General features: G+C 50.7%; 1 protein-coding gene across 5 annotated transcripts in view; it reads left to right on the plus strand.

The window, feature by feature from the left end:
• Window positions 1-15,021, plus strand: part of PRDM11 (PR/SET domain 11) — a 94,365-nt gene that overhangs the window by 69,800 nt on the left and 9,544 nt on the right. For 3 of the 5 annotated variants that reach the window (XM_043910096.1, XM_043910086.1, XM_043910078.1), the window contains exons 6-7: window positions 9,209-9,396; window positions 13,841-14,467. In XM_043910096.1, coding sequence (XP_043766031.1) covers window positions 9,209-9,396; window positions 13,841-14,467 — 815 coding nt within the window. Of the gene's footprint in view, window positions 1-1,510; window positions 3,721-9,208; window positions 9,397-13,840; window positions 14,468-15,021 lie in introns of those variants that run through there. The other 2 variants (XM_043910103.1, XM_043910111.1) reach the window with 2 other exon arrangements.

Raw genomic sequence — 15,021 nt, forward strand, 5'->3', positions numbered from 1 at the left:
TCCAGATGAAGCTAAGCTTCGTCTGAAACTGAGCTTTAGACACAGAGGTGGTCTCAGGACTAGATTCAGAATAAGGATTCGAACCCGGGTCTTGCCAGGTCCCCGAGAATCCCAGCTCCCAAGTTTCAGGAAGATGCTACTAAATTATGAGAAAAAGAAGGGGGCTAGCTAGGTGAAGTCTGTTTCTTAAATTCTGTCTTGCTCATCCTTCTGTCTCCCCGAGACTGAAGGTAATGAGATTACCAAACGTGACGTGAGCTGGGCAGGGGGCCCAGGACCCCTCCACCGCAGGCAGAACGGGCCCTCCTTTTCCCAGCTGCTGCGGCACTTGGCCAGGGGCTGGGTGGGACGAGGCCCTGAAAGGGAGGGAGCGACGTCACCACAGTACATCCCGCTCCTTCCAGCACCACCACCCCCGCCCCCCGCCCCGCCACAGTGGGAGTCCAGCAAGCGGGGGTCTACGAGGCACTCGGCTCTCTGCCATGCTGGCCCTAAGGAGATGCCAGGACCCTCGGGAGGCATGTGGCCCAGGGCAACCTGAATCTGTCTTCCTGTCACCTTCCCTGGGGTGGTTCTGAATTCAGCCCCCCGCCCCGCGTACAGGCAGAGAGATGTGCCTGTCTGGAGGGTCAGCCTGTATGTTTTTCACTCTTGCTATGGGAATTAGCTCAGCACAACCTTGGTCACGAGAGAGCCGCCGAGATCCGAGAGTGTGCAGGGCCGCGCAGAGCGGTCTGTCTGATGCCATCGGGTGTTCCTGGGTAGGTGGGATGTGTCTGCTCCGGGAGCCCGCCTGGGGGCGCCGAGGGGGCGGCAGGGCTGGGTGTCCAGGTAGATCTGCTCTGCCCTCTCTGGGCTTGTCTGTCCCAGCGCCACCATCCCTTGCCTCCTTTCTCCAGTCTGTCAGCTTCCCCCACCGTGACCAAAAGAGGCAGATTCCAGCAAGGCCACAAGGTGGCCCCAAGCAACTCAGAAACGACCGCGTGGAGGCTGGAACTCGGGGCAGTGGCCGAGAGCATCATAGTACCTTTCTGGCAGGTGTAGAGCTTTGCAGAGCACCTTCCTTCTGTCCTCTTGTGGAGTCTTCTTAACAGCCCTGCTAGATGGGCAAGAGGTCGGGGAGGTAGATAGAGCAGTTGTTATCTTTGCTTTGAGGAATCTGAGCCTCAGAGAGAGGAAGTGAGCCCTTGGGTTGACATGCCGTCACTGGGACCGTGGTCCCTTGAGAAACGTTGCTGTTCTGTGATAGGAAGGGGGCCTGGGGACAGGGGGCGTTCATGCTCACCTGTCTCCCTGGGGTGTTTGGCCCAAACACCCTGGGGACCTAGAGAGTAGATACTTTTCCATGGCTGGATGAGGAGGGAGCAGGGGCCAAACTAGGCTGAGGGGTAGCAGGGTGGGGGGAAGCTAGGTAACTTTGCCAGTGGGAGGGGGGTGTGTCCAAGCCCAGAGCTGCCGTCTTTCTCCAGGTTGTAATCATTCGCCCTTCTTGGTTTTTTTATCCCCCAAGATGACGAAGATGAGGAGACTCCCGGGCCCTCGAGGCCGCCACTGCGGGTGCCCCTGCGGCCATCGCCAGAGGAAGAGGCCTGCCTGGCCAGGCCCACCCTGCTCCGTTCCTCCTCTTCCTCTGACCAGTCCGAGACAGTGGGGCCCAAGCCGGAGGCCCTGCCCCGGCCCTCGCCCCAGGCTGCCTGCAGGACCCCTCGGCACCCCAGCCCACCCAGCCCAGGCCTGGACTGGCAGCTCCTCCACGCCCACGCCCAGCAGACTGAGGTGTTTCGGCAGTTCTGCCAGGAGCTGCTGACCGTGCACCGGGACTTGGCAAGCAGCATGCAGGCCGTCGGCCAGGCTGTGGCCGAGCTGACCAGCCGCGTCAGCCAGGCGTGCCAGACGCTGATGGAGATCCGGGATGGGGTTCGGGCATCTCAGCGGGGGCCTGACGGGGCCGCCCCCGTGGGCCCCACCCCTCCAGCCGAGGCTCTCCCGGTGGAGCCCCCGGAGGCGCCCCCAGCACCAGCTCCAGCACGGACTACCAGGTCTCGGAAGAGAAAGCACAGTTTCTAAGCCGGCCAGTCTGCACTGGGAGGAAGAAAGCTGGAGGAGGGGCATCTGGCCTTGAGACGGGGGGGCCAGTCTCTCGTGTCCACCATCGATGACCTTGTAGGGTGCTGGGGGGAACTGTCATCTCCTCACTGAATACAGGTTGGCTGCCCTGGGCTCAGCCCGACTCCCTCATCTTTGGCAGGTGCTCAAGATGCAGGAAAAACTGCCTGCTCAATGCTTGCTTGGCCTGGAAGGTCAGCCTCCTCTTGGTCTGCATCCCGCGGCAGCAGGCCTTGCAGGGAAGGGGGCTGCAAGAGCATCTCAATGGAATCCTGCTCTCCATCCTCAGGGCTGCTGCACCAGCCTCCCAGGCCCTGATTCTGCTGCTTTGGGAGGGGGCGGGGGGTGGGGGCGAGGCCTGCGGATGGCCAGCAGAGCTCAGCCCCTCCAGGAGGGGCCTGCCCTCCCTCCCCAGGGCTCTGAGCCCCGGTGGGTGGCGCCCCTGCTTGGCCTTCTGCTTGCCCTCCATGCGTGTGCGTGCACACGCGCGTGTGCTCAGCTGCCGTGCTTGCCTTTTGTGGGGCGGGGAGGAGAGCCAGGTGACGTCGTCAGAGGAAGGGGAAGACACAACCTGGCGATCTTAGAGCACTTTACGCTTCTCCGAGCCTGTGAGCTCGGTGGGTCCTCAGGACAGAGCGGGAGAGGCGGCCGAGTCGGGTGTTACGGTCATCATTACTGCCATCCTCATCTGCATTTCATAGATGACAAATGAAACAGCATCATCTACTCTGAGGTGAGGGCAGAACTGGAAGCCGGACCTGTGGATTTTTCCACCTCCCCTGTCAGAGGCCAGATCTGGACTTGGGAGGGGTGTTGCTCCTTTCCTGCCCCTGCCAAGCCCTCTGGGATTTGAGTGGGAGGCAGCAGCAGCATTTAGGATGTGAGTCCACCCCTGCCCTCCCACCTATCCCTCCCTCCACACCCCCCCCCCAACCCCGACCCCAACACTAAGGCTGACAGCCAGTGGCTGGGAAGAAGTAGGGTCCAAATCTCAGGATCTAGAAGGCAACCCCTCCCCTGGCTTCTAAACGAACCCAGAACCCAGCAGGGCTCCTGTCCCATTCCAGGTTCCAGCATGCCATGCCTCCGCTTGCTTGGGCTGCCTGTGCATTAGCTACACACATCTCAAAGCTTCGTGTTTGGTCTTGGAGTGTGGGGAAAGAGCCGGGTTCTTAGAGTTAGGGAGGGAGTTGGGGGTGGGGGGTGGCAGTTGCAAGCTTAGCTCTGCGTCCTCTTTGCTCCCTGGCCTGAGGCTGCCATATATCCCCAGCCAGCCATCCTTCCACACCAGCCCCCTAGAGCCAGAGTTGGGGCCGGGAGGATTGCTGCGCCCAGTGCCTGCCATGGCCGTTCCTGGAGTGCTGCTTCTAAACCCAGCCCGAGCTTTGCCCCGTGCTGGGAGAATGGAGGGCAAATGCAGTGTCCTGGGCTCCTTCTCCCATTCTGTGGTTCTTTGGGGGTTCCCAGTCCCCAAAAGTGAACTCTCCCCTGTCTGACAGCCTGACTATATTGCCTGGCATTGCCCTGCCCTCTGATGCTGGAATCAAAGATTGCCTTCCCAAGTATTTTTGTTAAGATGGCAATAAAAAGAATTGATCTCACACTTGGAACACACTTGGTCTCCAGCATCTTTCTTTGGTGTATATTCTCTTTCTTCGCTTCCTGTGAAAACCTCAAGGCCCCCAAAGCACGGGTTAGATGATCGAGGAAAAACGTGTTAGTGAGAGGGGCTCAAGTGCCCCTGGCATTTTCCAGGTCCCATCAGCTCTCAGACGTCCTGTGTTCAGCACCCTTAGAGGAAAGGAAAGGAATTGATGGGCTGAGAGAGGCAAAGCATCCCCATAAGAAATCGTTTCACTGTGTTTAATTTCTCTGCTCATCAAAAGTGAGATGTTGCTCAATGAATTTTACCTTTTGTTCCCTAAAAGTATGTTAGGGGTCCTGGGGGAAAAAGCCCCACCATTTCTGGCAGGAGACTCCAGAAGGATCAGGGGCTGTCCATTTGCCAGGGTACCTCAGGGCCCACTGTGAGACACTCACTTTTTTTGCTCACCTGCCCGCTGATCTGGGTGTCTGACTGGCACAGGTAAAAAGCCCTGCTCACCTAGATCTGAGGCTTCTCATGAAGTGATTTTCTCTGGCTCCGCTGGGGAGTCTCTTCAGCAGGAAAGGGACCCCCTGACCTATGCATTGCCCTGGCTTAGTTCCAGTCACAGGGAGAGATTCTCCCAGGCAGGAAATGCCTGGGTCCTGACCAAGGATCCATCCACTTTCTGGAAGATTCCAGCCTGCCTTTCATCTCTTGGAATCTAGGTCCTCCTCTGCCATTCTCGACCAAAAAGCAGGGTCATGGAAATCAATATTATCCAATCTCCAGGAGATGCAAAGATGCTGTGAAACCAGGCCTGGGGGTCTTTCCCACCAAAGTCAAGGTGGTGACTGGCTGGCCTCTCCCTCTGGTCCTGGGGAGAGAGGAGGGCACGTAGGAAGCAGAAGGGACACAGAGATGCAGAGACATGTCAACTTCAGATGGAAAAGTTTTCCGCTTCTTTTTCTTGGCTTCAGTGGGAATGTGGGGCTAGCAAGTTAAACAGGAAGGTGAAACTGGTGCCAGTGGACGGAAATGAATGAGCAGCTGGTTTTAGCTTTAGACGAGGACATCAGTCCTAAGAGTCTGAGGCGTCCAGCTGTGCCGAGGGCTGGCTGAGTGGTGTTCTCTTAAAGTCTAGGTGATGATCTAGGCGGGGTGGATGCATGACCCAAAGACCTTCCCAGCCCAGAGACCTCGATGCCTAGCAGAATACAGAGCCCAGCCTCTCCTTGGTCATTCTTTTCCTATCTCTGCCTCGGGGTCTGGAGCTGCTTCCTTTCCATCAGAGACAGAGCCACTGGGTGGGAGTGTCTGAGCTTGGCCTTTGTCTATCCCCTCCGACAAAATAGATGCCCTGTAGGTTATTTTCTCTCTTGAGTTGAAACTGATAGTTCATTTCCTGAGCCAGTTAGAAAATATGGTGCACTTGATAAGACACAGTGGGTGAGGTCTGAAAAGTGTTGTCTTAGGGCTTATCTAGCCAATACCCAGTCAGCAGAGTTGAGAGTAAAAACAATCCATTATCATCATGAAAGTTTCAGTCCAGAATCACCCCACCACCATCACCCCACCACCACCCACCCCCTTGATTGCTTCAAAGGGTTTGAAAAACTGTCAAATAAACACTAGTGTTCACAGATCAGCCTGTGCTGCGCATTTTCTATCATCCTTCTGACATACTCTGTGCTTCCAGCCAACGAGGTAGTGACCTGGAAACAACAAATAGAAAGATTCTCACTCTCTGGAAGCCTTCTGTTCCAAGAAGGGCCCTTGTTCACCTGTAGCCGTGTAATAGAGCAGGCGTGCTTCTTCATACAGGGATTGTTGAGTGAGGACAGAGGGATTCTAGGAATGGATTCAGCCTTTTGGGTGTTAACTGCAAAATACATGAAAGCGGGAGACCTGGCTAGAAATTGTTGATGTTGGGACTTAGCTGGCTCCATTTAGCTTTACTTCAAAAATGATATAACATAAACATCTTTTCAGGGGAATGGATTGTTTATGATTCACTGAGAGTTCCCATGTGTATCATATTTCAAATGCCAACTTTCAGAACAACCAAATACAACTGGATGCTGAACCAGTTTTGATCTTTGAAGATACTTTGTGATCTACACAGAGTTTTGGAGTTCTTTTCCTAAACATTTTAACAATTTATTTAATTGAAATATAGTTGATTTACAGTGTTGTGTTGATTTCTACTGTGCAGCAAAGTAATTCAGTTATATCTACATATATATGTGTATATAGAGAGGTATATATTCTTTTTCATATTCTTTGCCATTAAGGTTTATTACAGGATAACGATTATAGTTCCCTGTGCTATACATTGGGCTTCCCTGCTGGCTCAGCTGGTGAAGAATCTGCCTGCAATGTGGGAGGCCTGGGTTTGATCCCTATGTTGGGAAGATCCCCCTGGAGAAGGGAAAGGCTCAGTAGGACCTCTCTTCCTAAATATTGATTCTTGTTGGGTTAGGAAAGTATGAGGAGGTAGAAAGGGAAATGGACTTGAATCTTTCTAAACCTTCTGACATCTTCACTGAGCTCTTTGGAATAAATCCCTGATTGTTTTGTGTTCCTCATCTACTTTTTTCTCTTCAAGTTGAATGTCAGAGAAAATAATTCTGTCTTTTAGAGCCGGATAGCTGTTTGGAAACTGGAAAAAGGAAAGACTGTATACTCTTCCCCTTGGGCTCTGTGATTCAAGTGATTCTTGTTAGAACAAAACATGAATGACTGGTTCGCCTCCCACGTCAGGGAGTAGAGAAGTTTGATCTGCTTCAGTTCTGCTCTGTGCTGACCACTAGGCTGATTAATTTTGGATGTCAGATCCCAGGCTCTTGCTAAAATGGGGACTGGAGTTTGCACATTCAGAAGAAATCTCATGTATGAAGAAAAGACAGATTTCTGCAGTTGGGGAGTTGAGATTATACGTGAGGGGCCCTATGTCTAGGGTACCACAGATGTGGATTCCCAAAGCTGTGGCCACCATGACTGCCCCACTGCCAGCCTGGACTGGAATTGGTGTTTGTACTGGAATTGGCTTTTTTAGGGGGTGGGGGAGAGGGCTTAACAGTCATAATTGCTTATTGAGGAAGACTTGGAAAGTGCAGAAAATTATAAAGAAGTAGAACCATCTATAAAAGCTAATCACTGTTAAAACATTGGTGTATTTCAAGTGGTTTACCAGGCTTGTTTTTAAAGCACGATTAGAACCATAATACATCAGTGCTATTGTTTCCACTTTGCATTATATCAGGACCGTTCTTCCATGTCATAAAAGATTCTTTGAAAAGATTTTTCTGTAGATGAGTAACATTCCAGCATGCAAATATACCACGGTTTATTAAATCGTTTATCTGGTAGTAGACATTTAGATGCTGCTTTTGCACTATTACAAGCAGTGAAACAAGTCAGTGCGGTGTGCAGAGTTTGCATTCTTGATCCACATCTTAACACTTGGATATTTTTTTTCTTAATTTTACAGAAACTGTAGGAAAATCCACATAACATAAAATTTACCATTTTAAGTGTAAAGTTCAGTGGTATTAAGTACATTCATAGTGTTAAACAAATAGCACCAGCATCTGTCTCCAGAACCCTTTTCATCTTCCCCAACTGAACTCTGGACCCATCAAACACTGACTCCCTAATTCCCCCTCCCCCAGCCCCCGGCAACCACCATGCTACTTTCTGTCTCTGTGAATTTGACTACTCATAGAAGTGGGATCATATACTATTTGTTGTTTTGTGACCGGCTTATTTCACTTAGTATGTGTCTTCAAGGATTGTTCATGTTGTAGCATGGATCAGAATTTCCTTCCTTTTTATGGCTATTATTCCATTGGGTATATATATACCACATCTTGCTTATCCATTCATCCATCAGTGGACCCTTGGGTTACTTTCACGGTTTGACTCTTGTGCATAATGCTGCTGTGAACGTGAATGAACACACTTGCTGGAGTCCATGTTGCCAGCTTGTTTCCTAAAGGGTTTTGCCAGTTTATTCTCCATTAGTATGGGAAACCCTAGTCTTGCCACCTTTACCAGTACAGAGCTGATCATGTAAAAAATTATTTGTGCCAACAATACAATGTGCTACTTTGTGTCTCTTTTCTTATCAGTGTTGGATTTTTTGCTGTGAACTATTGTTTCCCTCAGACTGTTCCAAGTACAGTTCTCTGGGCTGGGCCAGTCAGACATACTTTGACTTCTTCCCTAGCTTTTGAGACAAACCATAGCATGAGGAAAAGAAGGGTTTTTTGGGGGGGGGAAGATAATTGCTTTACAATGTTGTGTTAGATTCTGCTCTACAATGAAGTGGGTCAGCCTATGTATACATATATCTCCTCCCTCTTGGACCTCCCTTTTTTGACTGCAAATTTCCTAGGCACTTGGATAGCGCAGAACCCTAAAACTCCAAATAATGTCATCTTGTCCATTTGATCTGTACATCTTCACCTCCCTGCAAATGCTGCATCATCTCACCCTTTGGAGGTGAGTGAGGTGGCAGATTGGATATTGGAGATGTCATTTCAGGGAGAATGGGTGAGAGCTGCAAATTCTAAGGGTTCGACAGAACTTTGAAGGTTTTCTGGGCATTGCTAAATTGGTGCTTTACATGCCCACAATGGAGCCATGAATTCTGGTGGGAAAAGCATACACCTCAATGCTCTATTTCCCGTTTATTTGCAGTGTGACCTTAAGCAAGTGACTTAGCCTCTCTGAGCCTCAGTTTCCTTACCTGAAAATGACTTCGATTAAGTGGTTGCTCAGCTTTCTTTGCCTCTTATTTACCACCTCTCCTGTCTCCCCTGGGCATCCTTTCTTTTTTTTTTTTTAAAGACTTTGATCTTTAGCATTCATTCATTGATTTTGTGGGCACCCTTGTCACATGGGTTTCTTCTGCTAGGCTTTGTGACATACTGGAAACAGTTCAAGGATCTTACCCTTACCACCATCAGAGGCCTGTGGGTATCTGGGAGCCCCTGCAGTTAAAAGTTAGTGAAGAGGGGGACTCCCTGGCAATCCAGTGGTTAAAGCTTTGCCTTCCAATACAAGGGGTGCAGGTTCAATTCCCACTTGGGGAGCTAAGTTCCCACATGCCTTGTGGCCAAAAAACGTGTAAAATAGAGGCAGTATTGTAACAAATTCAAAAAAGACTTTAAAAAAAAAGTTAGTGAAAAATAGTTTTCCAGTCGCCTGTCTATCTGGCGTTGAATCATGTTTACCAGAACCTGGGAGGTGGGCAGGGCAGGTGTCATTTCCAGGCTCGGAAAACAGATTCTTAGGGGTACAGAGGCTTGAAGTCACACCAGACAGCGAGGCAAGGGGCTGGCTGCAGCTGGGGTGCCCACCCTCGGCAGGGCGGCTGCCCTGTAGAGTTTGGCAGCTGCCACATGCTCGTGGACATCCAGCCACCGGCACCTGCCCAGTGCCGTGCCTGGTACCAGCAGGCACTCACCGAAGAGTGGCCCGCGCCGTCTCACCTGTCTCCCTCGCCCCCAGGTACGTGGTCATCTCCCGGGAGGAGAGGGAGCAGAACCTGCTGGCCTTCCAGCACAGCGAGCGCATCTACTTCCGGGCCTGCCGGGACGTCCGGCCGGGCGAGCGCCTGCGGGTCTGGTACAGTGAGGACTACATGAAGCGCCTGCACTGCGTGTCCCAGGAGACCGTCCACCGCAACCTGGCCCGAGGTGAGTAGGCGCTTCTAGGAAATCCGATGGGGCGTACTGTACACGGGGGAGACCCAGAGGAACTCAGGGAAACGGATGGGCTAGATTGGAGCAGCTGCTCTGGGATGGACCCCGGTGTGCCCTCCTCCCCCAGACAGGACCAGGAGCCCTATAATAGATGTTTCAGAGCATGCGGGAGTGAGACAAGTCTCCAGTGCCAATCATATAATCAAAATTGATTCTGTTTCCCCAACTCAGATTGATGGAAGGATGTTGTAAACTGCCACTGGCTCGATAATAGCAGCAATAACAGGTGGTATTTACTAAGTACTTAATATGCGCTAAACGTGTTTTCTACAGTGTCCCATGTAATCATTTCCATTAGCACCTGCTCTGTGAATGTGCAGTGAGAATTAGCTGGATAATATACATGCAAATGCTAGCATGTGGATTATTCTCTCCATCTTACTAGTGTAGAAATGGAGCATCAGATAAATACAGTGACTCACTCATCAGATAAATACAGTGGTCAGCAGGGGCACAGCTAGGCTCCTAACCCGTGTCTGTCTCAGTCCAGGGTCTAAGTTCTAACCTACAGTGTGGTCTGGCCTCCCGGACAAAACCAGTTTCTTCCTTGCTTCCTCCTCGTCTCATTTCTAGCTGTTCTAATGATATGCTATGAAAGAACAATTTCTCTTAGAAGAAGAAGGTTGGAGAGAGGTGGGAAGGTGAGTTTATATATGGATCATAGCCTGGTGGGTGGGTGTCCATCCAGGCTCCATTTAGATGAGTCATTTGAAAGTGGTTTAAAATATTCCCCAGTTCCTAGCCCTTTGCCTCTTTGAGTCCATCCTCAGCCATGCCAGCACAAATGGGTAAGCCCAGGTCATTTTTCCAACGGGACCTTCCTTGAACTAAAACCACATATCCAAAGACCCAGAGTCCATCTGGTCCTGGGACCCAAACCTACACCCAAGCCTTACCATATTTCTGACCAACCTACTTATTGTAAATAAAGCTTCATTTGGACTATGAAGAGAAATGATGAAAAAGGGGTAAGAAGGACCCACTGGAATTATGCTATCTTCAAAACCAAAACAGAGCAAAGCAAATTGTGGACATTGAGAACACAGCTGCTACCTGACTTGGTAAAAGGTATCTGGTGACTGGATGGGCAGTGGGAGGAGACCCAATAGATACACTCATCTCTTGTCTTCTTTGGAGCTGCGTGTTGGGCACATATGTGCCAATTACACGTGGGAAGGCATGTTTCCATGACATGATTGCAATGGTTTCCATTTGATCTCCGGAGGTGCCGTGTATGAAAGTGTCTGGTACAGAGTAGGTGCTCAATAAATCTTTGTTGAATGGATAAAAGAAGGAATGAATGAAGACTGTCAAGAAGTCTCCAAAAGAATCTTATCATCAGAAGAGGAGAAAACCAAGCTGTATCTGAGGACACAGGTTCCATCCCTTGGCCATGATCTTCTTGAATTCTTCTGGATCTGTAATGCCTTTTTTCCCCAGTGTCTTCTCCAAAGCACAGCAAGCTACAGCATCCTCAGAGAGCCCTGAGACCCAAGGGGAATGCTCAGAGAAGGACATGAGCTTTCAGGAGTGGTTCAAAGGAGCGTGGCAGACAGACTTGAAATCTGTCTGCCAAGATGTGTGAAGATACAGGAGGAAGGAATGTCAATTCCTGGCCAGGCTGAGAAGTAGGAAATAGGAAGGAAACTGAAAGCCATGATGGGCAGTGTCCGAGCAGAGGGTGGACTTGGCCCCGAAGCCCTTGGGAGCAGCCCTGGGGCTCAGTGTCCTTTAGATGTGTCCATGTAACCTGTAGCTTTGGCGGTATCTCATATGGTTAGTGGTGTCTGAGATCTGTGTGCCTGTCCTGCTCTGGAGGGGGGAGTCCCCCACGCTCAACCACTTAAGGTCTTACATGGAAGGAGACTTCTTTGTAATTGGAGGTTGGAGCCCCGCTAAAGTCCAGAGCTTGAATTATTAGTCCTTACTAAGTAGGAACTCTCATTGGTGGCTTAAGTGGTAAAGAATCCTCCTGCCAAAGTAGGAGATGCAAGAGATGTGGGTTCGATCCCTGGGTTGGGAAGATCCCCTGGGGAAGGAAATGGCAACCCACTCTAGTATTCTTGCCTGGGAATCCCATGGACAGAGGACATTGGCAGGCTACAGTCCATACGGTCACAAAGAGTTGGACACAACTGAGTGACTGAGCAGCATTACGTAGGAATATTAGTTGGAGGCCAGAACTGCTTCCTAAAGAGCATAAATTATTCCTTTGTGGTTATCTTTTAAGAACAGGATGCATCTATACATGTGTTCAAAGACTTTATTTGTTATTTGTCTACTTTGGGTTATTGATTTATTTTATGGTGTTTCCCCCATGCTTTGTGGAGGCTTTAGGATCAGTTTCATAATGTTTAAAGGCCTTCTTTGACCCACAGATTTTTTTCTGGGAGCCTTGACCCCAAAGAAATCTGCTCATCCTAGAAAATTTGAATAACCTTGACCTTGAGCAGAGAGGCATGAGGAATCCCTGGTGATGTGAGCCTTGACTTCTTGACATCCTCGGCTATTTACTGCCTGAGTGGTCCATGACAAAGTTCAAGGGTAGCCACTGACTTTAATCAGGGATTCTGATGGGCAAGTGTCTTATCTGTGGTACAAATGTGTTGCATTTTTTAAAAGTTCTCTTCATCTCCACCCTTTCTGCCCCTCAACTGTTACAGAAATGAGTTTCAGGAATTAAGGTCATTCCTAAGTGTTTATTTGAGGACAGAAATTGAGCGTCCTGAATAGGTTGCTCCCTTCTGAGCTGGGGTCATACATGGGCTGGGCACAGCGCCCCATGCCAGCTGTGGGATGCCAAGGCTCAGTCACAGTATGGGACATCTGGGTTGTATGCAAAGAGCCCTTGGCCTTCATTTGGAGGCCTTGCTCAAACACAGCTCTCAGAAGCCTAATTACAACATATATTCAGAGTCACATCTCCCAGGACCCCGCCCCTGATCTAGGAAACCTTTGAGAGTTCCTCGCTGCACGGACAGCTGGCTGTCAGGGCCTTCTGAGGTTACCTCTTAGCATCTGTCCCCGCAGGCAGCACCCACACATCTATAGCAATCTGTGCAACTGTATTAGCCATTTTGAAGAATCAGGCTAACATAATATATTATATTGTTGGGGAGTTCACCAAGGTCTTTGACATCATTTACACGATAGAAAGAAATAGAAGAGGAAACGTCAGAATTGTCAGGTAAGGAAACACAGCGGCTGTATTTTGAGCATGCGTTGTGTCCACGTGTCCTGCTTTATCACGCTAGAGGCTGTCATCCTGGAGCCCACAGCAGCTGCCGGTGTCCCTTACTTCCCCTTTCTTCCTGCCGTGGTCATCAGTGAGACCCACAGAGGTTCAGGCCATGCTTCCTCGCATCATCCTATCTTCTGCTTACTGGAAGAATTAGAAAGGACAGTTGCTATAAGATGGACTTTGCCCTAAGGGAGAGTCAGGGAGGAGAAAGAAGTGGGACTCGGTGCTTTGTGTACCTTTTACCAAGTTGGGCTTCCCTGCTGGTTCAGACAGTAAAGAATCTGCCTGTAATGCAAGAGACACGGGTTTGATCCCTGGATCAGGAAGATCCCTGGAGAAGGACATGACAACCCACTCCAGTATTCTTGCCTGGAGAATTCCATGGACAGAGGAGCCTGGCAGACTACAGTCCATGGGATCCCAAAGAGTCAGACATGACTGACTGAGCAACTAACACACTATCAAGTGGAAGTAGCCGTCTTCCAGTTGCTAAGACTGGAGGGGAAGCCTGGAGGCATGAGAGCTCCTTATGCACTTAGCTGAGCTGTTACCACCCACTCAGCTTACCACGTGGGACGTCATCTTTTAGGATGACAGGATGGTGAGTTCCTTAACTTCCAACTCCCCACGCCTACAGCATTTGCTCAACTTATAAACATACCTGGGTTTGATCGCTGGGTTGGGAAGATCCCCTGGAGAAGGGAACGGCTTACTCAACCCAATATTCTTGCCTGGAGAATCCTGTGGACTCTATAGTCCATGGGGTCGCAAAGAGTCAGACACGACTGAGCGACTTTCATTTTCACTTTTTGATACATAAGGCTATGTTGAAGCTGCCTCTTTAAAAGGAGTTCTCGCCACTTTTTGGGGTCCTTTGACTCCAGACCCCGTGATCCATTCCTATTCTTTCTATCATGTAAATGATGTCAAAGACCTTGGTGAACTCCCCAACCATATGTTAGGTTAGCCTGATTCTTCATTGAGTAATCTGTCCCCTCTTTTTGCCACACCTGCTCCACAAGGCCAGACCCAGAGGGATGTGTCAAGCGACTTCCTGACAGGAGCGCTTTGTTTTCTGTTGGTTTCTCCTCTTCGGGGCTTTTCCCCACTTCCTCACACCCTGGTTTTCCTTCCTAGGAGAGAAGAGGTTGCAGAAGGAGAAGTCTGAGCAGGCTCTGGATAACCCAGAAGACCTGAGGGGTCCCCTTCAGCTCCCTGTGTTGAGACAGGGCAAAAGCCCCTACAAGCGTGGCTTTGACGAGGGGGACGTGCACCCCCAGGCCAAGAAGAAGAAAATTGACCTCATTTTCAAGGATGTGTTGGAGGCCTCGCTGGAATCCGCAAAGGTAGAAGCCCACCAACTGGCACTGAGCACTTCCCTGGTCATCAGGAAGGTCCCCAAGTACCAGAATGACGCCTATGGCCAGTGTGCAATGACGATGTCGCACGGCGTGCAGAATGTCAGTCGGACCCAGGGGGACGGGGACTGGAAGATCCCTCAGGGGGCTTCGAAGGAGGCAGGCCCCCTGGAGGACGAAGAAGAAGAGCCTTCATCGTTCAAGGCCGACAGTCCCGCTGAGGCCTCCCTTGCGTCCGACCCTCCCGAGCTGCCCACCACCTCCTTTTGCCCTAACTGTATTCGCCTAAAGAAGAAGGTCCGGGAACTCCAGGCCGAACTAGACATGCTTAAGTCTGGCACGCTTCCTGAGCCCCCCACCTTGCCAGCGCAGGTACTGGAGCTCCCCGAGTTCTCAGACCCTGCAGGTAAGTTGGGGTGGATGAAATTGTTGTCCGCGGGAGGAACGTGCGGTGGACAGTGTGGAGGGGGGCCAGGTGCTCCCTGGGGGTGCCACCTTCAGGGAGAGACCCGGGAACTCAGAGGTGGGCACCGGTCGCAGTCCACGCCCTCAGCTGCCTCCGACAGGCCGCCTTACAGCTCCCTTGGGGGCTTCGTGTCTTGCCCTTGTATCCTCCTCGTCAATAAAGGAAATTCCGCTGCAGGAGGGGGTGTGTGCTGTGTTCTTGACCCGTTGCCTTTCTCCGGTGTCTTATCCCAAAGCCCAACTTCTAAACTTGAGCTTTCTCTTCTCTTCCAGTTCCAGGCAGGGTGTCCCATGCGGGAGAGCCCCCGGCCTTCCTGATGGGGATTCAGGGCAGTGACCTCCCTTTTGTCTGTTTCTCTTGGCTGCCTGGTTCTTTTAGGGTTGTTCAACCATGAGGGAGGTTTCTCACTGCACAGCTGTATTAGAGATTTACACAGTGCTTCCTTTTTAACCACACCCCTTAGCTCAGAATGAGGTGGTGCAGCTCTTCCAAGC

This window comes from Cervus elaphus, chromosome 1 (assembly GCF_910594005.1).
Source record: "Cervus elaphus chromosome 1, mCerEla1.1, whole genome shotgun sequence".
Classification (NCBI taxonomy): domain Eukaryota; kingdom Metazoa; phylum Chordata; class Mammalia; order Artiodactyla; family Cervidae; genus Cervus; species Cervus elaphus.